The sequence below is a fragment of the Dendrobates tinctorius genome, unplaced genomic scaffold, assembly GCF_039654945.1.
Source record: "Dendrobates tinctorius isolate UK_male_01 unplaced genomic scaffold, ASM3965494v1 ptg000011l, whole genome shotgun sequence".
In the NCBI taxonomy this organism is placed as follows: domain Eukaryota; kingdom Metazoa; phylum Chordata; class Amphibia; order Anura; family Dendrobatidae; genus Dendrobates; species Dendrobates tinctorius.
The window spans coordinates 68,519,368-68,545,621 of NW_027361679.1; the positions used below are offsets into that span (position 1 = coordinate 68,519,368).

The window sequence follows — 26,254 nt, forward strand, 5'->3', positions numbered from 1 at the left end:
CCATGTATCGTGAGATTTTGAGTGCAAACCTCCTTCCATCAGCAAGGGCATTGAAGATGAAACGTGGCTGGGTCTTTCAACATGACAATGATCCAAAGCACACCGCCAGGGCAACGAAGGAGTGGCTTCGTAAGAAGCATTTCAAGGTCCTAGAGTGGCCTAGCCAGTCTCCAGATCTCAACCCTATAGAAAACCTTTGGAGGGAGTTGAAAGTCCGTGTTGCCAAGCGAAAAGCCAAAAACATCACTGCTCTAGAGGAGATCTGCATGGAGGAATGGGCCAACATACCAACAACAGTGTGTGGCAACCTTGTGAAGACTTACAGAAAACGTTTGACCTCTGTCATTGCCAACAAAGGATATATCACAAAGTATTGAGATGAAATTTTGTTTCTGACCAAATACTTATTTTCCACCATAATATGCAAATAAAATGAAAAAAAAACAGACAATGTGATTTTCTGGATTTTTTTTTCTCAGTTTGTCTCCCATAGTTGAGGTCTACCTATGATGTAAATTACAGACGCCTCTCATCTTTTTAAGTGGTGGAACTTGCACTATTGCTGACTGACTAAATACTTTTTTGCCCCACTGTATATAATGGCTCTCTTGGGTAGGAATAAAAATATCTTCTTTTGGCTATAGAAGTTTTTCAGAGCAAATATGGAGTAGAAACTGATATTAAACTCTCCAAATCCTCTACATCTCAAAATACCTCAAAATCTTGAAGTTTCTGCTCCAAAAATTCAGCAAAGACTGTGTGTGTACATAGCCTTTCAAAGGTTTTGAGATTTTCTGGAAGTACACATACCTAGAACATAGAGGAACACATTGTGGGAATGTTTCAGATGTGGGAATTGCTTCAGATGAGCTCTTTCCATGTTCCTGTACTACAGCAGATGAAAAATGGGGTAATAATTAATTTTGAAAGTTTTGATAAATCTGTTGAACAAGCCTGACATTTTTCTTATGAAAGAACTACTTGTAAGACATTATTATGGTATATTAGAATCTATGCAAAGCAAGGAAATGATGACAAATCTTAACAGTTAAAAAAATCTTTGTAATGGCCCTGTCACACACAGCGATCTCGCTAGACTATATAAGACTATATAAGAGCATGTGGCATCATTCGCATTACACTCAGACACTTGTCACATTTTTCAGGTATCAGAAGTAAACAGTTATAGTGGTACCCTGGATATTGGCGAGAACACATTATGGTTTCCACATATCTTAATTACTATGATTTGGTATAGACATTACACTTAAACTAATGATTAAACAGACCCTCCGCAGTGGCGCTCCAGACAGTAACATTTCATGACGATATATGTCACAAGTTGTAGTGGTATCAGGAAACCATACACAGTTCCTGTCTTTTAGTGAAAAATATATAATTGTAGCAAAATATTAATATAAAAACTTAAACGCCATTTGGCAACATTCATGTTTTAAAGTCTCCATGTGATGACACTTAACAATTTATGACATGCAGTGGATTCCTGGAGTATATAATTTGTCCCTCGCTGCTGAACCCAAATTTTCCCCGGGTCCACAGAGAAGTGTCCACCGCTGCTCCCAATGTCTGACTTTGGCTGTGGTGCAGATGTCACCCTGACGATCACAGCCAATCGGTAAGCTCAGTAGCTTTGAGTGGGCATTCCACTGAACTCGGTGACTGGCCATCCATGTGACACCAGCGCCACAGCCGATGCCAAACAATGGGAGTAGCCACAATATTTACGGTCCCTGAAAGGACCATAAACGAGGCTCTCGAGTTCGGGATAGGAGACACACGGCTAGTCTATACTGGAATCATGTATGTTGGCCTTTGTAATTTACACAAAGAGACCACTATGAAACAATAATTAAAAATCCCTGATGAAACCCCATCATTTTAGAAGGGTCATACACCTTTGTGTGGTTCTACAAATATGTATGTTATGCTAGCGAATAAGAGCTACGGTACTTCAGAAGTGCAAGTAACAAGTAGGAATGTGTTCTCTTGCGAGACATATATTAAAGCTATTATACTTTTGCCATAGTACTTAAAATAAAATTATAAATATGTTTCCAGACATTGTCTAGGTGTTAAAATTGTGCTAAAGAGTAAGATAATGCTTTTGTGTTATCGAAGACATCTGTAAAAGTTCAGATTTAAAAAGGAAGTTGTATATAACAGCTTATACAGTCATTAAAAATTATATTCTACTGCTTTGAAGGAAAAGGGGCTGCACCAAATGGATCTAAATCTAATGCTTGTGGAGGAGGCTGCTGGCTTTGTTGTTGTGGTAAACTTTGTAACACTAGTTCAGTGAAAGGCACAGCACCAAAGTCATCCATTTTGGCATTATCTCCACTGAGGTAGGCTCCATGCAGTGAACTCTGCCTTGGCCTGCCAGCTGCTGCTGGGTGATGATCTCCACGGTTGTCTCCAAGCCCATGATGTTGAGGTTGCCTCATATCTTGAGGATGGAAGGGTTTGGCACCGAAAGGGTCGACCATACTTTCATCTGTTTGTAAAATATTGTTGCATTCTTTAACATCATTAAGAGAAATGCTAATGTTTTCCTTTGAGTCAGATATAGTAAGAAATTCATTGCTGCTCTGTGAGTCGCGTCTTCCTCCTTTTTTGTGACGGCGGACTTTTTCAGGAGTACGGTAATTGGGCTTGGCTGTCTTTTTTGTGCTTGATGGAGTGCCGTGGTGACGCTTTCCATTGCCACTGGCTGATTCCTGTTTTGTACGTCTCTGACGAGATGAAATTTTTTGCAAATTGCGTTGCAGCTTTACTTTTTGCTGGGACTCATTTCCAGCTATCTCTTCAAATGGCACCAAACCAAATACATCCTCTCTACTGGAAATCTTTTCTTCCTGCATGGTAAGAGGCTGAAAGGGTGAGCAACCAAAGACATCCACATTACCTGTAGGAAGAGGAGATGTGATCTGACAATCTGGCATGTCTAATTTTCGATTAAAAGGTGCTTGAGAAAATACATCAAATTCATCCCTCCTTTTTTCATACATCATATTTGGTCGACCTTCCTTCATGTTTTGTTCTTCAGGAACTTTTTGTGTCTTAAGACAAAAAAATGGTATAGCCCCAAACACATCCAGCTGCGGATTAGATGACTGCTTCACATTGTCCATCCGAAGTGCCTTAGTGGTATTTTCTCTAGGTTCATTCTCATTGGAACATGTTAGTTTATTTAACTTCACATTGGATTTCTTAGTTTTTGTGCGGTCATGATCTGAATCTGAACTCTGCTTTTCTTCATCCTCTTCATCTGAATCCATTAAAAGAGGCCTTTGTCCAATAATCTCTGGCTCTGTGTCATTGTCGTCATGGAAGATGCCTTTGTCTCCATGTAAAGTTTCTTCATCCTCTGGATCATCATCCTCGCTGCTCCTAGGGGAAGGAGGGTCCGACTCAAAGTCGCTTTCAGAGTCCATGCCCTCTTTTAATGCCCGTTGGGAAGACTTCACCTGGACATTTTGTTGTTGTTTTTGCTCTTTCAGAGACATAATTTGTTTTTCATTTTTGGTTGATACTTTGGAATCTTCTAAACCTATTAATGTGTCTGATATTTTTCCAAGTGAACCTATAATGAAATGAAAACAATTTAGAAACTATGGCCAGTAACACAAAGAATAAGTATATTAGTATTTCTTACATATAATCTTCCAAGAAAACTGTAAACAATCTGTGACAATCCTGTCAGCTCAGTCACTGTGGCCGCCTTAGGCCCGTACACCATCAGCACTTTACTGGTCAGTTTCGTTGTTCCAAATACGGTATCCTACACCCAAAGCCTCGTCTATACTGCGGTTCTTCCTGTCAGGACGACCCCCCTGACTTCCTTTCACCTCAGTCCCCCTGGTTTGGTTTTCCTCACAGCGCACAAACTGTCGTAGTCCTCCTGTCACTGGAGCTCCCCCTGGGGACCGGAACTTTCTGGAACCCTCCTGTCAAATTTATATCATTTCTGGTTCCCTGTAACTCCGCCCCCCATGACCAACGGTTTCCTAAGCCCTAAGCTGATGTCCAGTCCTTTGCTCACACTCCTCCCTGCCCTCTAATGGTCAACCCAAGGTACTGCACGTCCACTACACTTTCTCAGCTGTGTCCCCACTGTAGTAACTGTCACCTGTCTAAACTGTGCAAACCTTCCTTTCTCTATTCTGACAAGTCCGTCCGTCCGGTCACCTTCCCTACAGAAGCATGCCAAAAGTAAAAAAAAAAAAAAAAAAAAAAAAAGTGTATAAAAATTAAAAAAACATAAAAAAGTTTAAATCACCCCCTTTCGCCCCAATCAAAATAAAACAATTAAAAAAAAAAAAAATCAAACCTACACATATTTGGTATCGCCGCGTTCAAAATCGCCATATCTACCAATAAAAAAAAGAATTAACCTGACTGCTAAACGGCATAGCGAGAAAAAAATCAAAATGCCAGAATTACGTTTTTTTTTTTTGGTCGCCGCGACATTGCATTAAAATGCAATAACAGGCAATCAAAAGAACATACAGTATCTGCAGAAAAGTGGTATCATTAAAAGAGTCAGCTCGGCACGCAAAAAATAAGCCCTCACCCAACCCCAGATCATGAAAAATGGAGACGCTACGGGTCTCGGAAAATGGTGCTTTTTTAGAATTTTTTTCACCACTTAAATGAAAGAGAAACTAGACATGTTTGGTGTCTATGAACTTGTAATGACCTGGAGAATCATAAGGTTAGGCTATATTTAGCGTTTAGTGAACCTAGCAAAATAGCAAAACAAAAAACAAATGTGGGATTGCACTTTTTTTTGCAATTTCACCACACTTGGAATTTTTTTCACGTTTTCAAAAAAATGGTGTTGTTCAAAAGTACAACTCGTCCCGCAAAAAATAAGCCCTCACATCGCCATATTGATGGAAAAATAAAAAAAGTTATGGCTCTGGAAAGTATGGGAGCGAAAAACGAAAAATCGAAAAAAGCTCCGGTCATGAAGGGGTTAAAACTGCTAATGACGTTTATTACTCTTTTTCTATTTTGGACACTATCCTTCTAATTGAATATTTAATATTATACAATTGATGGAGTCTGTGAAAACAATGAAATACATATTATGCAATCTTGTTTTAACCTTTCACAAGTTCTGGTCCATCTGTAATATGGAAGAAAGGCACGATGGTCACAGGTATGCGACGATTTCTCTTGTTTCTTTTGTTATTAAGCTGTTAGCTTTAATATAGCTGCACATTTGGTTGGCAGTATTAATAACACCAGGATTAGAAACCTGCCTAGTTTAGATTTCCCTGAGGCACAAGAACATCAAGCTGTACATTTGGTATCACTCCAAACCAGAATCTCTTATATTTAATTGGAAGCTCTAATATTTACATCTAGTCCTGTCTCTGACAAAGAACATTCAAGTCATTAACTAAGAATTTGCAATATTCTTTTCTCCAGGTATTCTTTTTCCAAATACTGTACTTTGGTTACAATTTGAAAAAAAAACACAAAAATTGAGCTTGGTTTGAGTTGGTACACATGCAGCATATAACGGCTTTTATGCTATGTTTAATCAAATACAGTATTACTAAGACTGGTTTCACACTAGCGTTTGATCGCGCAGCGCATCGTGCGCACGCGCAATGTTCCCCTATCTTTAACAAGGTGGTCGCAGGGTCTTGCGAATGTACGCGCTCTTTAGCATTTAACGTGCGCTGCGCATTTTACAGGTGTGCGCCCAGACGCGCCGTATGCTACATGTTGCATTTTTTGTTCCGCCTACATCGTTAAAAAAATCTCGCGCACGTGTGCGCACGGTATGCGTAAAAATAGCATTAGTCTATGTGGTCGCTGACGATCGCTTGGCACCACGCACGTCAGCGCCTTGTGCGCGCACGTGATTTAAGTAAACAATGTCTAGACACTTGTCTAAAACTCCCCCTAAACAAGCAACATTGTTTGGGAGGAGTGTAGATAAAAGAAGGTGTCTTCAGGGACAATTACTCTACAGACAGCCTTGCAGAGAGACCAGACAAGAGCCTAGAAGAGCCTTTACAAGTGTGGATTCAAGCTTCAGGAGCCAAAATGTGAGTATTCTTCAACATAATGTCTGTGTGTCCTGTACAATTTTATAATGTACTAATGTATTTTTTGTTTTCATTTCAGCATGGCTTCTGGATCACTGTATTCGCCATCTCGGCAAGAACTGGCCCAAGCTGATCGTGAGGTGAGGATCTTGCTGCCTTTGGGTAAGCATAGCTGCCTCTAGAAATGTAATTTTAATTTTTTCTTTTACAGACATCGGACACGGCCGGTGAAGTGCGGGAGCGGTCTGATCAGGAGCGTTCTGAGCGGGAGCAGCGTAGTCAAGTCGTGGCGAGGAGATGCAAGGTTAGTATATATATATATATATATATTTTTTTTTTTTTTTTTTTTTTTTTTCTGTCTTTATCTTGCTTTTTCTCTGTTTTTTTTTGTATCTGTTTCATTTTCCAAAATTCAAAACATTATAATATTTTTTCTAGGTTCCACAACGGGATGACGAAGAAGTAGTGTACATCGACAACGAGCACCTGATCCGCCCGTTGTGGGTCAGCCGTGACCAGCAGTACAAAGACACAGTGGTGACCCGGCAGCTCTGGAATGAGGTGGCCTCAGCGATGATGGATGGCTGGGACAGCGCCTCTCCAAGTTCAAAAAGGGCGTTCAGTAAGTATAAAGATGCTCTGTGATACTGCATTGATTTTTGGACCGGATAGTGCTGATGTGTTTTTTGCAAGATATATTCTTGCATTAAACACATCAATGCCATGTGGAATACATTGATTGATTTTTGTTTTCAACTGCTGCATTGATTTTTGGTACTGATGGTGCTGGTGTTTTTTTAGCAAAATATATTCTTGCATGAAAAGCACCAATGCCTTGTGGAAAACAGTGATTGATTTTTGTCTTCAACTGCTGCATTGATTTATGGTCCTGATGGTGCTGGTGTTTTTTTGACAAGATATATTCTTGCATTAAAAACACCAATGCCATGTGGAAAACAGTGAATGATTTTTGTCTTCAACTGCTGCATTGATTTATGGTCCTGATGGTGCTGGTGTTTTTTTGGCAAGATATATTCTTGCATTAAAAACACCAATGCCATGTGGAAAACAGCGAATGATTTTTGTCTTCAACTGCTGCATTGATTTATCGTCCTGATGGTGCTGGTGTTTTTTTGGAAAGATATATTCTTGCATTAAAAACACCAATGCCATGTGGAAAAAAGTGATTGCTTTGTCAACTGCTGTCTTGATCCGGTTTTCATTCTTGCTCCGGATGATACTGTGTTTTCGCTGCTACATATATTCTAGCAGGAAACATAACAGTGTCCTCAGTATCAACAGTGACTGCATTGTGTCTAGAATTTTATTTGTGCTGCAGCATTGACTGTTTGCAAAGTTCTATCCGGTGTGTGTGCTGATAATTAAGTTTCCTTAAGTTCATTTTCTAATTTTTTTTTTCTTTTTTTTCCCAACAGTGAACAAAATATGCACACGTTGGCGCTCGATGAAGGACCGCTTCAACACTGATGTTCGTGCTGAGGGACAGGTTCGGAGTGGTTCAGCGGCAAGGCGCAGAAGAAAGTACCGCTATTAACGAGAGTTGGCTTTCCTGAGACCGGTCCTTGCCAGCAGAGCGTAATTTTTCTTTTAATTTTTGGTTTGTTATTACTATGTGCTTTTCAATTCCACAGGTGATGCTTCTTGTAAATACATGATACTAATGTTTTCCCTTTGTTTCCACAGCACTTGGAGCAGCACCCTGCAACCTGTCCCAGGAGCGGTTCTTCATCGATCAACCTCGGACCCGTCCCAGCCATCAGACAGCCAGGAAGCATCTTGCAGGTCAGCAACACAGGCAGCTGGTGACCAGGAAGCTGGTCCATCAGGTGTTCCCCTGTCCCAGGTCTGTCACTGGTTATGCGGGCACTACCCGCCAGCGGCAGAGGGCCTTGGACAGGCCTGTCTTGCCCGAGTTCATGCTCTTGAGCGAGGCCTTTAAGGGCAGCCTCAAGGCACTGTCCTCCAGAATGGAAAGCAGTTTTCCCTGATGGAACGTGGTTTTAACCACATGGAACACCGCTTCCACTCTGTTGACCAGAGCCTTGACTGTCTGGAGGCCGACCTCAACAGACCAGCGCACCATTTTTTCAGTAAAATTGAACAGGGCATGGCGGAACACCTTAGTCCTGAGCAACAGCTGAGTGTGTTACAGGCCTGCAACACTGCTTACTTGCAGGCTATGCAGCAGAAGCGGTATGTGCAGCAGTCAGTGGTGTTATTTCCAACAGTTCCACCGCTGACTCGCTTCACCACACTACCGACTTCTGCTGCATACCACTGCACGGCCACCTGCATTTCCAGCGAAGCTGGACACCACTACACCACCCCAAGTTTGAGTGCTGCTGGACACTCCTCCGCCACCACCACTATGGCAAGCGCTGCTCCTGTATTGAGCACCACCACCGCCACAGCACCACCAGCTTGGAGCCAAACCACCACAGAACCTGCTTGGGCCACAGACACCACCAGTAAACACCAAAGGAGCACCGCCAGCACTCTTCAGCAACAGAGCACCGCCAGCACTCTTCAGCAACAGAGCACCGCCAGCACTCTTCAGCAACAGAGCACCGCCAGCACTCTTCAGCAACAGAGCACCGCCAGCACTCTTCAGCAACAGAGCACCGCCAGCACTCTTCAGCAACAGAGCACCGCCAGCACTCTTCAGCAACGGAGCACCGCCAGCACTCTTCAGCAACAGAGCACAGCCAGCACTCCTCAGCAACGGAGCACCGCCAGCACTCCTCATCAAAGGAGCACCGCCAGCACTCCTTATCTTAAGATCACTGCCACCAATACTCCTCCTCAGAGTCCCCAAGAACTTTGGCTGAGATACCAGACAGGCAGCCTCCTGCTCGGAGCACTGACCCAACTTTCTCCCCTTCTAGGAGCACCGCCACTGCCACTTCTAGCAGCACCGCCACCGCAGAGCAGCAAAGGGGTGATCTGCATTCCCTATTTTACGGGGCAACGACACAGTCCACCATCACCAGGCGATCCACCAAAGTAAGGCGGTCACTGGCTGCAAGCCGGTCCGGGTAGGATATTCCTGCGCCAAAGAAAAAAAAAAAAAAAACAACTTTGTTCGTCCATCCACTCTCTCCTCCTAATGTGTCTCAACCTGCCTCCATGTCCATTCCAGAGCTCCCTTCCCCCAGTACTTTCGTCACCCCTTCTCCTAGAACCCCTTCCTCAACCTCCAGTCATTCCTCGTCTCTCCACACACCCAAAGTATCCCAATCTTCCCCCAAACGTCAGTCCTAATAAAAAAAGTTTTTTTCATTTTTTGTTACAAAATAAATGTGCAATTGTGCTTTCAAAATATTTGGATTGGTTACTGTGTCAATCGCCGACTACACACACTGCGCCGTACACACACTGCGCTGTACACTAAGCGTTTTTGCCACCAGATATCTCCATTACTGATACTGAGACATGTTTCTTGTGTCAGTCTTGGAGATATGTGTTGTCAACGAAACAAATCTACATGACTTGTCTTTTCAACAACAGTCTCTACATTCTTGTAATATTGCACAGACTGGATCCAGCAGAGTTCCACAACTCTAGTCCTCAAGATACACCATCAGATCAAGTTGCCCATGTCAGAGGTCTTAATAGCCTGGGAGTCATTCCCACGGCCAAATGCCCCAATGTCCACTGCAAAAACATACAGTCTGCATCCACAGTGGCCATCAGTACAGTAGAAAAGTAGTTTTTGTAGTTATAGAACTCAGAGCCTGTTCTTTTGGGCTTGATAATCCGGATGTGTTTCCCATCCACCGCTCCCAAACAGTTAGGGAAATTGCAGACAGTCCAGAATGTGTCGGCGATTTCCAACCACTTTTCTGCGGTTGGCATGGGCATGAATTCGGGACAAAGAACGTTCCACAAAGCCCGGCAGGTGTCCGCTACAATTCCAGACAACGTGGAGATTCCAATACGGTACTGGAAGTGCAGTGACGAGAGGGTCTCTCCAGTAGCCAGGAATCTGTGACACAAAGAAAACAAAAAAAAATTAATATTTGTGAATACGTAATTTTTTTTTACACACGTTAAATTAAAAAAAAAAAAAAAAAATCTGCAGCCTTTGGTTCAATACATGGCATCAAAAAATTACAGCAGCCTTTAGTTAACGACATGGCAGAACTGTAATTCTGCCAGATTTGGAAGAGTACATGTCACAACCAAGAAAAATCAGCAGGCATTGGTTTAGCAAAACTACGTACCTTAATGTGACCAGGAGCCGTTCCTCAGGAGTAATCGCACGCCGGAGCTGCGTGTCCTGTCTCCGGATGACTTCTTTTACCCGACCAAGCAAATAGTGAAAGGTTTCTTTGGTCATCCGGGTATTATCCGTAAATTTCTCCGGGTTTGCCTGTAGCTCGCTGTAGAGGGTGTGGTACGTTCCACGGCTCTCCCGGGAGTTCAATAATGGGATGTATCCACAAACGCCGCCACTGCCGTCTTCGCTGACTCTCTCTCTCCCTCTGTTCATGGCAAGCAACGGCATAAGCCTGAGCCATCCTCATGTCCAGATCCAAGTCAAAGCTCTTCCACCGCAGATCCATGTTTCTCAAGTCAAATGCAAGCAAATGTGAAGAATTCAGCTGTAAAGAATTTCCATAAGACACGCCCACTGCTGTCCCATTGGTGGAGTGTGTTGCAAGAATTTTTTCTCCAGTTTATTGCGCATAAAAAATGCAAACGCATGAAAAATGCTTACAAACGCATAAAAACACTGCGATTTTTTGTAGTTATGCGCACAATAATGCTACAAAAAAATGCAGCGTTTACAAGCGTTTGCATGCACTTTTGACATGCGTTTCATGTGCGCTCCAAACACAGCGCAAAAAAAACGCTAGTGTGAAACTAGCCTAAGAACTCTGTATGATTTAAATGCACTTTTGCTTTTTACTTAATTATAGCAAGGTTTTTTTCATTTTGTCTTTTGTAGTTTTTGTTTGGTTACAATTTGGCAGATTCGGAATTTTCTATAGCAGAATTCTGTCCTATGCATCTAGATGAGATTTTGTAAACATAATTCAGAATTATGGGTCCAATTTCTGCCTCAGCCATTTTTTAAATAAAAAGATGCCATTGCAGTGTTATTTGTGGGGCTGATTTAGTCATATGGTAGTGGGTTTCTGTACAGTATGAGCTGGTCCAGGCTACTCTTTTCTCTACATGCCAGACGGGACCTCTCTTACAAAGACTCATCCTTCCTAGCTCTCCCCTTCCATGGTGTGGCCCATGACCCTGATCCCTCTTTTGGAGCCTGCCATGGAGCCCAATGCCTGAAGCCACCATCTTTACAAGGTAGTGCAGGGATAAAAAAAAAAAGGTAATATTACCTCCACAGTACACAACACAATATATCTGGAAACTGGTATGGATTATGGTTCATCTCTGACTGCTGTTGTTTGTCTCACGATTTTTTTTTTCATGTACATCACTATTTTTGTGTGTTTTCGTGTTGTGTTTGTGTTCTAGCCTTTTTTCAAAAAAACGCAGCTTGTTCTTGAAATGCTACGTTGCTCCATAGACTTCTTTAGGACCTTGAAACATGAAGATTTTTCTTGTGTTGATTTGAACAGCCTAAACAAGTTGTTAAAAACCACAAGGTTTCAAATTTAGGCTGTCAGACAAAGGTAGATAATAAAAAATTACTTTTAATCTATACTATTAAAACTAAAGACGCGATATTAGTAAATATTAAAAAGATTGTCCCCGGGGACATAAAGTGCAAAGGCAGAAAAGGAAATACCTACAAGAAAATCACCAGCACCAGACTATAATGCAAGTACGATAACCTCTACAGAGTATGTGAAACCTGTCTCGCTAATGATTAGTTACACATGTTGTCCAGTCTCACTATAATCAAAACATAAATCATAGGTAGAAATATAAGGGTAGTGGGGGGAGCTCTTTATGACAAAGTGAGGATCATTCACAAAAACACTCCATCAGTATATAGGTATTGGAACAATCTCACGATTAGATGTATCAGAAGTCAGATCTCCCTTCTTGTCACAATCCTGTAATTGTCCTATGTGGCATCACCATGTTCAATGAATACAAGGTGCATCACTCCTTATGCGTTTCCTCTTGAGTAAGATTCTTCAGGGGAGACTAAAGGGGCTGGTTAGTCAAGAATAGCACCATGCCCACAGCCTAATGTCGCTAGTTGTACTCACATGACACTATGCGCAACACCATCAGCCTAATGCCTTACATCAAATCTTACCGCGCTTCCTCATCGGGGTTAAGTCATCTCCACGAACACATCTACTACAGTACTTGTGGTAGTTAGAGCACACCAACCAGCGGTGACACGCAGACGTCACATCCGGGCCATGCAGATTTCTGATGCGCGAGAACCTCACTGCTGGTGAGGTAATCACAAGGGCAGATATTATGGGCCGTTAATAGTTAACTGTGCCACCCAAACGCATTCATGACAGTAAATTTTAATGAGTGTCCTTACTGCTTGCTATGCACTAAACATAGGTACAATCATGTACTAATAAGGATGGGGCAAGCCATATATATATATATATATATATATATACACTCACTGGCCACTTTATTAGGTACACCATGCTAGTAACGGGTTGGACCCCCTTTTGCCTTCAGAACTGCCTCAATTCTTCGTGGCAGAGATTCAACAAGGTGCTGGAAGCATTCCTCAGAGATTTTGGACCATATTGACATGATGGCATCACACAGTTGGCGCAGATTTGTCGGCTGCACATCCCTGATGCGAATCTCCCGTTCCACCACATCCCAAAGATGCTCTATTGGATTGAGATCTGGTGACTGAGGAGGCCATTTGAGTACAGTAAACTCATTGTCATGTTCAAGAAACCAATCTGAGATGATTCGAGCTTTATGACATGGCGCATTATCCTGCTGAAAGTAGCCATCAGATGTTGGGTACATTGTGGTCATAAAGGGATGGACATGGTCAGCAACAATACTCAGGTAGGCTGTGGCGTTGCAACGATGCTCAATTGGTACCAAGGGGCCCAAAGAGTGCCCAGAAAAAATTCCCCACACCATGACACCACCACCACCAGCCTGAACCGTTGATACAAGGCAGGATGGATCCATGCTTTCATGTTGTTTACGCCAAATTCTGACCCTACCATCCGAATGTCGCAGCAGAAATCGAGACTCATCAGACCAGGCAACGTTTTTCCAATCTTCTACTGTCCAATTTCGATGAGCTTGTGCAAATTGTAGCCTCAGTTTCCTGTTCTTAGCTGAGAGGAGTGGTACCCAGTGTGGTCTTCTGCTGCTGTAGCCCATCTGCCTCAAAGTTCGACGCACTGTGCGTTCAGAGATGCTCTTCTGCCTACCTTGGTTGTAACGGGTGGCAATTTGAGTCACTGTTGCCTTTCTATCAGCTCGAACCAGTCTGCCCATTCTCCTCTGACCTCTGGCATCAACATGGCATTTCCGGCCACAGAACTGCCGCTCACTGGATTTTTTTTCTTTTTCGGACCATTCTCTGTAAACCCTAGAGATGGTTGTGCGTGAAAATCCCAGTAGATCAGCAGTTTCTGAAATACTCAGACCAGCCCTTCTGGCACCAACAATCATGCCACGTTCAAAGGCACTCAAATCACCTTTCTTCCCCATACTGATGCTCGGTTTGAACTGCAGGAGATTGTCTTGACCATGTCTACATGCCTAAATGCACTGAGTTGCCGCCATGTGATTGGCTGATTAGCAATTAAGTCTTAACACACAGTTGGACAGGTGTACCTAATAAAGTGGCCAGTGAGTGTATATATATATATATATATATATACACATATATATACACACACACAAAAGCAGCCATGAACAACTTCATTAACCACTTGCGGTACATACAACCCTTTCAGGAGTATTAGCAGAAAATTTGTCACAGCATCCAGAATAATGGTAAAATAGAGACATACTATTCCTGATTTTTCACGTTCATCCCAAACAGAAAAATTGCTTAATGGGATGATTTAGATAACATGTAAAGGGTTATCTCCAGTCGACCCAGGAATAATGGATTAGCGGTATGGTGGGCAGGTACAGCAAAATTGCTGTATCCGAAGGCAGTTAAGGCAGTGAGTAGGGGATAGTTTTACCTGTGTGCTAAGTTATGCCTATAATTAACCATGTTAAAGAATCTTCTAGTCTATCCCCTATCAGTGGAGGCTGACTCCCTATCACCTGCGCAAATTGCGATCCCACTCCTGTCCGACCTTGATGCATGTTGTTGATATCTCTTGCCAATGATGTGTCTCTTTTAATTAGTTATATCTTGCAAATGTTCCCGTACCCTTCCTCTCAGCTCCCTTTTGTTTTTCCCACATACACTATGCCACATTGGCATGTCGCTTTATATATGAATCTCGGGCATGCGCAGTAGTAATCTGCGCCCGAGATTCCCAGCCCCGCAGTGTGAATAAACCACAAGCGACTGCGGGGCCGGATCTCTGGCCGCCGACGTCATGACGACGGGCGACTGTAACCAAGAATACATAGTACAGCCGGCGCAGGCACCAGGATTTGAAAATAAAGATTTGGAGGCTGAGACACAATGCAGGAATACATGACTGAGGTATGTGAGGCGTCTCTGTCAGATGGGGAAAGACCTGCCCCCCTGAGAAATATCAGGTATGTCTGACCAATTTTAAAAACTATTATTTCGGCGGTGCAAGGTACCCAAAATAAAAGGGCCACCTTGACAGAATGCGGCATTAGTGCTGCACAAGGTGGCTCTTTTACTTAAAAACTTTAAGGGCAAAATCATTATGTTTTATGAACTGGCATTCTGCTTCTAAGAAAAAATTCAACTGCATCTTCTCGTGTGGCATCAAAGAGTACAACGATTCAATATCTATACACGCGAACATCACCTCAGAGTCCAAAGTAACACCCTCGAGTTTTCAAAGAAGGTTGGTGGTGTCACAAATATATGAATTTAAACTGGTGACAAATAGTCTCAAAACCTTACCTAGGTAGATGCCCAGGTTCTGGGTGAGACTGTCTGCCTCTAACACAATCGGGTGCCCCTTCAGGGGATTCAACCCTTTCTGAATTTTAGGTAAACAATAGAACATTGTAATAATTGAATGGCTTGGATATATAAATTCATATTCTTTTTTACTTAGCATCCCATTGTCCAAACTATACTTGGTTAACCTTCCCAATTCCAACAAAGTTTTAGTCGAGTTATTCCCCAAAACTCTATAGCATTAACCATCCTAAAACAACCCCTTTCACATCTGGTAATAGGCAGCTGAATTCATGATCACCACGTTGCCACCTTTGTCAGATGGTATTATGGTGATCCTTCTCAAAAGAGCAAAGTGTCTGATTTTCTGATTTTGTTAAATTGAATTTGTCCTTTGTAGTCTGCCCCCCTAAGTTCCTTGTGACAAAACCTAAAAACACATCAATTGGGTATAGGTCATTTTGTTGTGGTGGCATTCTGGTACTGCTTAGTTTTAAATCAGTGAAGGGGCCTTTACCTTCCATATTGGGATCAGGGTCACTGAGAATAAAGAGAATCCTAATGTCCTCCATAAGATTATCAAACACACGAAGTTCCGGGCAACTTATTTTCCCTAATGAAGTGTTTATGCCATTTAAGTTTATGTGTGAACAAATTTACATCTTTTACCGACTCAAAGGATTCAATCCGTTGTACGGACGAATGAGAGAACCTTATTTAAAACTACCATTTCTGTAGGTTTTCGTTTACTATAGGAAAGATTCATTATCTGTGGATTTCCTGGGAGCCGTGAGGGTTGGAGAGGTTGAATCGACTCCTTGAGGGGATCACATTCTTCTAAAAAAATGTCCTCTTTGGGGGATCTCCTATTGTTGTTTCTTGTCTACCTTGGATCTGGCCTCAGAGTCTGATATCTCTGTGTGAGTTGATGATAAATCTGTCTCTATATTTCTAAAGCCTATGCCAGTTGGAAATGTGTAGACTTTATCTTTGAACTCTTGAAAATTTCTATAAATAAAACTGAATGAATGTATGTATGTATGTATGTATGTATGTATGTATGTATGTATGTATATATATATATATATATATATATATATATATATATATATATATATATCTATCACCAACCAATCACAAAGCATCTTTCATTTCACCAGAGCTGTTCAAAAGAAGCTGAGCTGTGATTGGTTGCTATGAGCAACAGTTTTCCTTGCAACCAAACACTAAGCTTCTCTCATTTCACCAGAGCTGGTTAAAAGAAGCTGAGCTGTGATTGATTGCTATGAGCAAGTTTTCCCACTTGACAACACCTCAGCAGACACTAACATGGTGAGAGAAATCTAGCATCCTCGGGAACACACACGCCAGGCACTATGACGGGTAATGACTAATTCAGTAACCTATATTTAGCTGTCTCTTACACATTGTATCAGTATTGGTGGGTGGTACTTGGAGACCTGTTACACTGTGGCCACGGTGCAGGGATACTTACCGGGAATCATCAGCTCCTGTATGTATACATGTTAGCATACCTGACAGAGAGCCATTTATATCCCGGTCTCCGCTGTCTCCCTACCACTGATCACAAAATAATGGGACTGTCTTAAGGCCCTTTTACATTTAGCGATGCACCAGCGATCCGACCAGCGATCCGACCCGGTCAGGATCGCTGGTGCATCGCTATATGATCGCTAGTGAGCTTTCACACAAAGATCTCACAGCGATGCAGCAGCGACGCAGCGCATGATACTCACCTTTCACACACAGCGATGAAGACGTCCTCCCGCCCGCCTCCACGCGTCGCTCGTCGTCACAGCAGGAAGCCCCAGCAGGAAGCAGACGACGAGAAATGGAGCCGGACATTCTCGCGCGATCAGCGATAACCAGCGGGGGAGCCGGTCGGAGGTAAGTATCACACATAGCGATATCGCTATGTGTAAAAAACCCTTTACAGTCAAGCACTAGATTTACATATAGCTTGACATGAGACAACTCATTCTCTGTGTATAATTCTAGTGGACCCCTAGTGCTTGGACACTGTGTCTGGTACTTGTGGTTATTTATTTTGCTTTTTTTGTTACTAATCAATATTGTTATTTATACTTACATCATTGTCTGCTACATAACCTTTTTTTCATATTTTATGTATGTGTGTGTTTACAACTTTTTTGAAGTAAAATTTGAATAGTTTTTACATATAGCATCGACTCAGCTTTTCTTTTAATGCAATAATATGTCGAGTCGCTATCCCTAGTATGTATTTAGCATATGGTGCAATTTTATGCACCATAATATAGTCATTACATGATGATTTGGAGAATATCTGTGTCACTCCTTTGAGAAGGCAGGTATGCGAAACACGCATCAGGGTCAGCAGGGAGGGTTTCTGTGGTCCAGTCTTACTATGGGTAAGCACTAAATAATCTACATTATAAATTCACTGTGAATGGTTCACTCTTTCTAAATAATCTAATGTCTATCAGGGGCCAGTACTGACATTTGATTGTCCCTTTCTGATCTACTCTTTGTTAAATATATTGTGGCTTTCCAAAATTGCTTTCCTATGTCCTATTAGACTTTAACCTTTTCCTTGCATGTTTCCATGTCTACTCTGCATGTAAATTTTGACATCCTATATGGCTTATATATATGTAAGTATTTTATACAACAGAGTCTCTAATACATTTTGCTTTTTTGTCTTATACTTCTGTTTGGTGGTTTATGGTTGCTTCAATTCCTCTTGTATTTCCCTGTCTGCTAGCCCAAATTAGTTTGTTTGTATTGTGAAAAGCCCAAAAAAATTAAGAAAAAAAAATTACTATCTCATTTCTAGTGTACAAATTGAGTAAAGTTTAGCCAAACTGTACCAACTTTCTCTTATAACAATAAGAATTTCCAAATCAGTGTTAAATATGGGTAAACGTTCAAGAAATGTTTAGTTTCGATAAAGGACTGAAATATAAGTATTGGTTTTCCCAAATAATTACAGTTTGTTCTAGCAGCCTAGGTCTCCCTTTATTTCACAAATGCAGCTTTCACTGAGCGATTATTAAAAAAATATGAGAAAATATAAGTGAAAACAATTTAGAGTCAACATCTGCTGACAACGAAGGGCTTAAATTTCTCCACTTATAATCACGTCTGCAGCCTTTCAAGGACAATTGCTCATCCCTCTAGTAACAGTCAGGGGAACATCTTTAATCATACAAGATCATCCCAATCTTCAAGGAAATGTTATGTTCTGATGTTCTTTTTCCCAACATCCGATTAAACCTGATTAATGCCTTGCAACCAGTAATTACATGCCTTCTGCTGCATCGTCATCTGGGGGGTGGGAGCAACAAGCTTTAGGTCTTCTCTCAATTGGTAACATACTGATACCATCTTTTCACAGCAATTGGCCACATGTCAGGCTCAAGGATTACTGAGACATTTCACCCAAATCTACACAATTTCTTTGAGGAATGGCGGAGAAGCATCTGCTCAACATTGCTGGAGATTTGTGGCATGGATGCTGTTGGTTTTCAAGACACACAAAGACTGGAAATTAAAAAATGTCTCGGAGGTTTATATTTTGTAATATAAATCTTTGATGTAGGTCAAGCATAAAATACACAAGATCATTAAGAAGACTGCTTGTTCAGAGGGTTTTAAGAATTACGCATTCAATTTCTAACATAGGAGATGACAAAATAAATTGGTTTACCAAAGTATTATTTCATACAGATGCACTTTGTCACATGATAATAAATAACTGATACGTCACTAAAATGTACATATGAAATGAATATATAAATACTTTACGTAAAAAAAAAAAAAAAAAAAAAGCTCCTCCATTCTGGATATGAATAGTAGTCAACCAAAAGAAGTTTGTGTTTTTTTTCCAATGGCACAGACCTTTCTTAAGTGAAAAGACAGAGCCTGTTAAGGAAGGATAAAAGAGCCAAGACCAGGGACCAATGTTTCTTTTTAGAAACATATTTTGTTATATAGGTCATTAATAGCCAGCCAAAAAGGAGCAATTTCCAAACATCTCCCCATCAGATATGGGCCTCTTTCCTTCCCACATCTCCAACATAGGTCATTTTGAGGATAAAAGGAATGGAGTAGGTCAGGGTTCTATACCACCTGGAGAGAATTTTATAATTTTTCTCCTGCAATTTTCAAGTAATAGATTTGTGTAAAAGAGCAAAGGCTTTAGTCTAATCTTCTGGGGTGTTAGTCTATTATCATTCAGCTTCTCAGGCGGTTATAATTGGACAGATGTCACGGCCCCTCCCAATCTCAGAAGCAGGACAGCCTCATTTCCCTGATATAGCCATTATTTGGGTGAAAGGTGTTGGGGAGGCGACTTTGGCTGCTAATCTAATATCCTACAACAAATGGCAGCTGCCACCACTGCTATATGATTTGTAATAGTGCTTGTACCAAAGGGTATGGAACTATTTAAAAACTCAAAGTAGCCCCACCAACATCTTTCACCAAAAACAGGCTTCCTCAGTAAAACGAGTAATATCCTATAACAAATGAATACATAGAAAGTTTTTATCGATTATTGACCAAGTCTATAATGTAGGTACATTATTTAAATTATTTAATTTTGCCAATAACTAATGTGACTTCTACTAAGTAGTATATTGTAGTGATTGGCTACAGTACGTTCACTTTCTTCACTACTGCCATATGATTTACAGACTTAGTTAAAAACGCCAAATGTTACAGCTATTTAAAACTCAAAGCAGCCTAACCAACATACTGTGCTCGGCATAAATGAGTACCAAACTTTTGAAAAGTAAGGTTTTAATCAATATCTCACTAAGCACAAGAACAATTTCCAAAATTTTAACAAGAATGAGTTTCAAAGAACATTTTTTAACACATAACATGAACTTAAGGTTAATAATATAACAATCATAACGAAATCTTCAGTTTTACTCAAATTAGTTGATGAAAAAATGAAGACACCCCACATCAAAAACAACTACAACCAGTATTTTGTATGAACCCTATGATTTTTAAGGACAGCACCAAGTCTTCTAGGCATGGAATGAACAAGTTAGTGACACGGTACATCTTGATTTTTCAAGAACGACCTCTTTTAGAGTCTAGATGACAACTTGTCTCTTCAGAGTTTCCCATAAGTGTTCACTTGGGTTCAGATCAGGAGACATACTTGGCCACTGGATCACTTTCACCCTATTCTACTACAGAAATGCAATGAATGGCCTTGGATGTGTGTTTTGGATCATTATGCACATCTACCACCAACATGGGGTGATGGTAGCATCTTTGCTTCCAATACAGAGCAGTACATCTGTGAATTTGTGATACCCTCAAAGAAATGCAGCTGCCTTACACCAGCAACACTCATATAGCCCCACATGTCATTCCCAGGAAGGGAGATGCCCGGCGTGCGATGCAAATGGAGGAGGTGAGGGAGCTGATAAAGGGGAGCCCTGATGGTAGGGAGATGGGGGGGGAGATGGTGACCCCTCAACAGTCACCTTATGGTGACACCTGCCCTCCCTATCACCCTAGTTGGGTCCTTCCTTCCATGCGCCATCACGTGACTAAGCCCTGGCTTACCCTGATGAGCTGGGCAGCAAGACACTAGTCTTACTCCTACAATAAGACAACAAAGGGACAGATTGGGAAAAACACAACAAATGATATCCACAGAAGTCAAAGGGAACACAAACTTCTCCAGGACACTTTGGCTTCTACAAGGACACCACAGCTACTCCAGGTAAGCATTGAGTTTAAATAGTGAAGGGGGAGTGCACCAATAATCAGCAGCTGAGACCAAAAACTAGATGGAGTCTCAGCAGAGTTAAACCAAATACTCTTAACCCCTTTTGTACCAAAAAGAAAAGAGTAAACCTGCACCACTCAAGTGAATGATCAAGTAAGTTCCAAAGAGGACCTGTGATCATCTAATTTCTGTGATCTTCTGATCTCAGGTACACCATAGCTCCCAGCAGGGTGTGGCACCCTTGTGACACCACATAAGGACACTGCCACAATTCACTGTAGGGCACCATGCATTCTTCTTTGTACTGCACACCTTTGCAAGGCCATACTGTTTTGAAGCCATCTGATCCAAAAACATTTATCTTGGTCTCATCACTCAAGAATACATACTGTTCTTTTGTTCAGTTTGATATTGATTAAAATATAACTTTTCAAAGGGAGTTCTAAGCTCTGTATTTCACCATAATACAGGCTCCAAAAGGGAAATGAGGATATTAATTAGAGATTGTGACTTACAAAGACTAAAGCTCTATTTCAAAACTCAAAAGAACTTCCAGAAAGTTAACATAAGTATACCATAAATTCTGGGGGGATATTATACAAATAAACGACCTAGTATGTATGTCCCTTCTTGTTAAATTACCAGTGGATTAATTTATTAGTTTATTATTAAAATACAAAACGAACACCATAAGAATATATAAAGAAAAAATAGGAGTAAACATTCTGAGACTGTAGAACCAGAAGAATGAAATGAGGGTGTAAAATGACCATAATGTAGGCTATTACTGATAGCTACCTAGACACGAAGATTGACACGCTAGTTGTAGACACAATAGTAGCAGCCCTGCTCGACTGTCATCTCTCCTTCTGCGGATATCCTATATATCCCTAAGGTTATGGGAAAATACAACAGACAGCTATCACATAGGAATGTGTTCTCAGCACATATGAAACAGACCGTCCTCAGATATTCTAGATATCGTAATTGAAGGAAAAGGATATCCAGCGAACACAGAAAAATTATATTTTTATCAATAAAATCATTATCTTTAATATATGCTCTTAAAATAAAGAATAGAAAATATGAAACAATCAAAAATAGAAAAGATGGGTGGAACTCACCAGTCTTAAAAAATCCAAAGTTTATTTCACATCTAAAACATCTTCAGCATGAGGGTGGAAAATGGAGTGTGAGGACGACAACGGCCTTTTCGCGCAATTGCTACCTATCATTTCTATTTTTGATTGGACTTATAGTGCTGTTGTTTCCTGGGAAGGCACCCGAGAGTCCAGGTTCATATGCCGACAGTATCTATGGTACTTTAACCTGAGGTGCATCAGTGGTGCGGATTACTTTGCTGCTTGTTTGGACTACCGTATTTAAAAATATGAAACACTTGACCTACGCGATTCAAGCGATGTAAGCTCTTAATCATAGTCTACTATTGTTAACCTGGGAGCCGTCCTAAGGTTCCCTCTGTGCACCGCAGCCATTGCGGACACCTTACTTGGATTATGGTGATGTGATCTGAACGTTTCTCTCTTCTTTGCTCATTATAGATATCGAACAAGAATAAAAAATAAAAAAGGTTCAGTATAAATGTGAAAAATAATATCAGCAATAGAAAAAACTAACTAGCCTTATCTATATAAACATGTGTCCATTCATCGATAGATATCATGGCATCCAGATCAAATTAGATTTGTTGCAGAAACTTCAAGGGCCTCCTCATGAACCCCAATTCAGAGGGGAAACGCATCAAGGTGTCACTTGTGGACTGATGACAATGAATGGACACGTTTATTTTGATGTCTGGTTTGTTTTTTCTATTGCTGATAATATGCCAATCTGCAGCTGCAGCTACACAGCTATCAGTAATTGAGTGCATTAAAGTCATTTTACCGCCTCATGTAATATTTCTGGTTCTACAGTCCCAGAACATTTTTTCCTATATTTTTCTTTATATTCTAATTTTCTTTATATACTTATGGTGTTTGTTTTGTATTTTTATTATAGTGTAATAAAGTAATCAATTTTTACAAGGAGGGAGATACATACTATGGTGTTTAATTCTATAATTTCCCTCTAAATACATACTATGGTCTTTAAATGTGTGGTCCAAAAGGTCAAATAAATTTTAATCTAAATCCCCATCTATTTAGTGCCATAATGTAATTTCTTATATGCTTGCATTTAAAATTCCCTACTGTTCCCTAACTACACTAACAGCGATTGCATTTTTTTCCCTACTTGCGGTGTGATGAAGCTTCATTTGAATATCCCAGTACATCCTGAGATACTCAAACAAAGCATCATCGGGGGAAGAGACTCTGGTCACTGTCACAGCCCCTACCCCCTCCCTGAAACAAAGTCATCAGTGATGCTCGTTTCAAGGGTGGGGCAATGTGCACAATCACAGCGCACTCTGTGTTGCCGGCTCAGATCAGAAGTAATGAGCCAGCAATATAAAGGAGCACACTGTCAGAGCGTGTTGTCAGGACTCCCAGCATTCAGAGAACAGTGACGCTCCTTGCAGCGGGGCAGCACTCCTCTCAGAGCACGCTGTGATTGTGCACATCACACAATGACAGCGCACAGAGACACAGCAGTGACTAGCCCAACCCCAGAAACGAGCGTCACTGATAACACTTCAATTCAGGTAGCAGGCAGATGTAGTAGTTGTTAAATATTGTAGTTACGGAACGGTAGGGAATTTTTAATGCACGCATATTAGAAATTTTAGATCACGGCACCAAATAGTGATTTTTGATTAAACTTTATGTGACCTTCGGACCATCAGGACATCAGGGTGAAACATAGTGGGGAAGCTATTTTGACTTTTTAAATAGAACTATACACTTTTGCAAATCACTTTAACATGAATCATATGACAGCAGTGGAGAAAGTGGATGGACTGCAGAAGCTCACTTCAAATTAATGTTAGCTAATAGTTACAGTATTACTAGCTATTAGCCAATTTAATCATCTCAATAATACACCTACATTATAGACTCAACAATAGATAAAGGCTACTCAGCGGGTGAACTAAGTATTGAACACGTCACTAATATCTAAGTAAATCTAGTTCTAAACATGCTATTGGCATGAAATTGTCACCCGATGTTGGTAACAATCCATCCAATCCACAAAGGTAAAGAAATCAAAACATAGATGTTCATAAATTAAGTTATGTGTAATAATGAGAGATGACACAGGGAAAAAGTATTGAACACATGAAGAAAGAGAGGTGCAAAAAGCCATGGAAAGTCATGACACCAGCTGAAATCTATCAGTAATTAGAAAGCAATCCTACCACTTAGTGAAAAATCATATCAGTTGCTTCAAAAGGAGTCTCTTTACCAAATTGCCACACAAGAAACATCTCATGACAGGTAAAACCAGTGGGCTGTCTCAAGAGCTTTGCAACCTTATTGTTGCAAAATATACTGAAGGCATTAGTTACAGGACAATCTTAAATTACTGAAGATTCCTGTGAGCACTGTTGGGACCATAATCTGAAAGTGGAAAGAATGTAATTTCACCATAACCACGACCAGGTGTTTCCCACAAGATTTCAGACAAAGGAGTAAAAAGAATAATCAGAAAGACCTGGAATCAGCTGGTACAATTGTTTCGAAGAAAACAGTAAGTAATGCACTCAACCTCCATGGCCTGTATACACGTTCACCATGCAAGACTCCATTGCTGAACAAAATGCACAGTCAAGCGCGTTTACAGTTTGCTCAACAACATTTAAGTATGCCTGTGAAATACTGGGGAAACACAATCTGGTCAGATGAGAACAAAATTAAACTCTTTGAATACCATAATACACACCATGTTTGGAGGCCAAAAGGCACTACATGTCACTCCAAAAACACCATACAAACTGAAGTTTAGAGGTGGGAACATCATGGTGTGGAGCTGTTTTTTCAGTATACGGCACTGGGAAACTTCATGTAATTGAAGGATGAATGGACAAATCTACCATGACATTCTTGAAAAAAATCTACTGCCATCTACCAGGATGATAAAGATGACACATGGGTGGACATTTCAGCAAGACAATTATCTCACACACATAGCCAAGAAAACTCTCAATTGGTTTCAGATAAAGAAAATAAAACTGCTAGATAGGCCCAGCAAATCACCTGAATTTTTTTTGCCTAAAATACAAAATAAATGTGTCATCTTTAACCTTAGGTCTTTTAGAGACCATTTCATCTTCAACGTGCTTATCTGTTCACAATAGAAGTAATTTTGACCTGTGATGCCTAAATGTTTACATACCATAGTTAGTTACTATGCCTGGGTATAGTAACTGTGGTTAGTTATAACAAATTATAATGATTATCCTCCATATCATAGTCCCGTGCCAATATACCCATCATACATACCCCCATCCACGACTTGTCAAGCTACCATCTTACATACCCACTTCTGTCAAAAGCCAGGGGGCATGGCACCTTCCGCCATCAGACAGTGGAGTCTCGACAGAGCATCAGCGTTGCCATGCAGTTTCCGGGCATATGCGCTACATGGAAGCTAAGAACTACTTGATCACTCGGGCATTCTTCCTCTTCTTCTCCTCCCTCATCCGCCTCCAAAAACATGGTCTGATACTAGGCCTGAATTTCTTGCCTTGGAATTCCCTATCAGATACAGTTTGGTCCAAAATACTTGCTCCCATACTCAGCCCCCACCTTTGGCATTCCTCCAGGCCAAAGGGAAGTAAAATACACGTCAAACCATGGGACCTCATTATCCAGCAAAAATGCCTTTGAAACTCTCCCCAGGGGGGGCCAAAAGGCATAGATCCTGTGTCCCCCAGAACCAAGTCCAGCAATTATCACAGGGGTGTGAACTGTTGTGCAGGCACCAGCCAACTGGCTTCCTTTGTTGGACTTAGGCTGACACGCAGACATAGTGGCACCACAGATCCCAGGTTAAACAGCACAAGGCTCTGGGATATTGAATCTAGAAAATGACCTATAATAAAAGAATGCAATATCTCTGAACCTAGCTGAGCACATAATCGAAATCTGCATTCCTTTTCCCACAAGCACATACCATGCAGCCACCTCTAGAACTCTGCGTTATTGAGTTATAAAGCATATCTAGCAGAAATTAAATATGGTAGCTGCATTTGGAATCCCTGCACAGATAAAAATCCAGCAGAACCCAGTGGCGCTGCCACAGTCCCATTTAAAGCTTCGAGTGGAAAGTTATGGGCATCCACGGTTCTGACCAGAAAACCATGCTCTCAGATATGGGAGGAGAGAGGCGGCACAGCCCAGGGGTAAATGCAGCGTGAGGGAGGGAGAAGCCTAAGGGATAATAGGCAGCTCCTCATTTTGGACACAGTTTTTTCTACTGGCAGGAGGCCCATTAGCT

At 41.1% G+C, this 26,254-nt stretch overlaps 1 protein-coding gene across 3 annotated transcripts in view; it reads right to left on the reverse strand.

Annotated features, from left to right (window-relative positions):
* Nucleotides 1-1,041: 1,041 nt before the first annotated feature.
* The window catches only part of BMP2K (BMP2 inducible kinase), a 336,621-nt gene continuing 311,408 nt past the window's right edge, over nucleotides 1,042-26,254 (reverse strand). For all 3 annotated transcript variants that reach the window (XM_073543101.1, XM_073543092.1, XM_073543111.1), the window contains one exon: nucleotides 1,042-3,604. In XM_073543101.1, coding sequence (XP_073399202.1) covers nucleotides 2,211-3,604 — 1,394 coding nt within the window. In that variant the 3' untranslated portion in view covers nucleotides 1,042-2,210. The remainder of the gene's footprint in view (nucleotides 3,605-26,254) is intronic.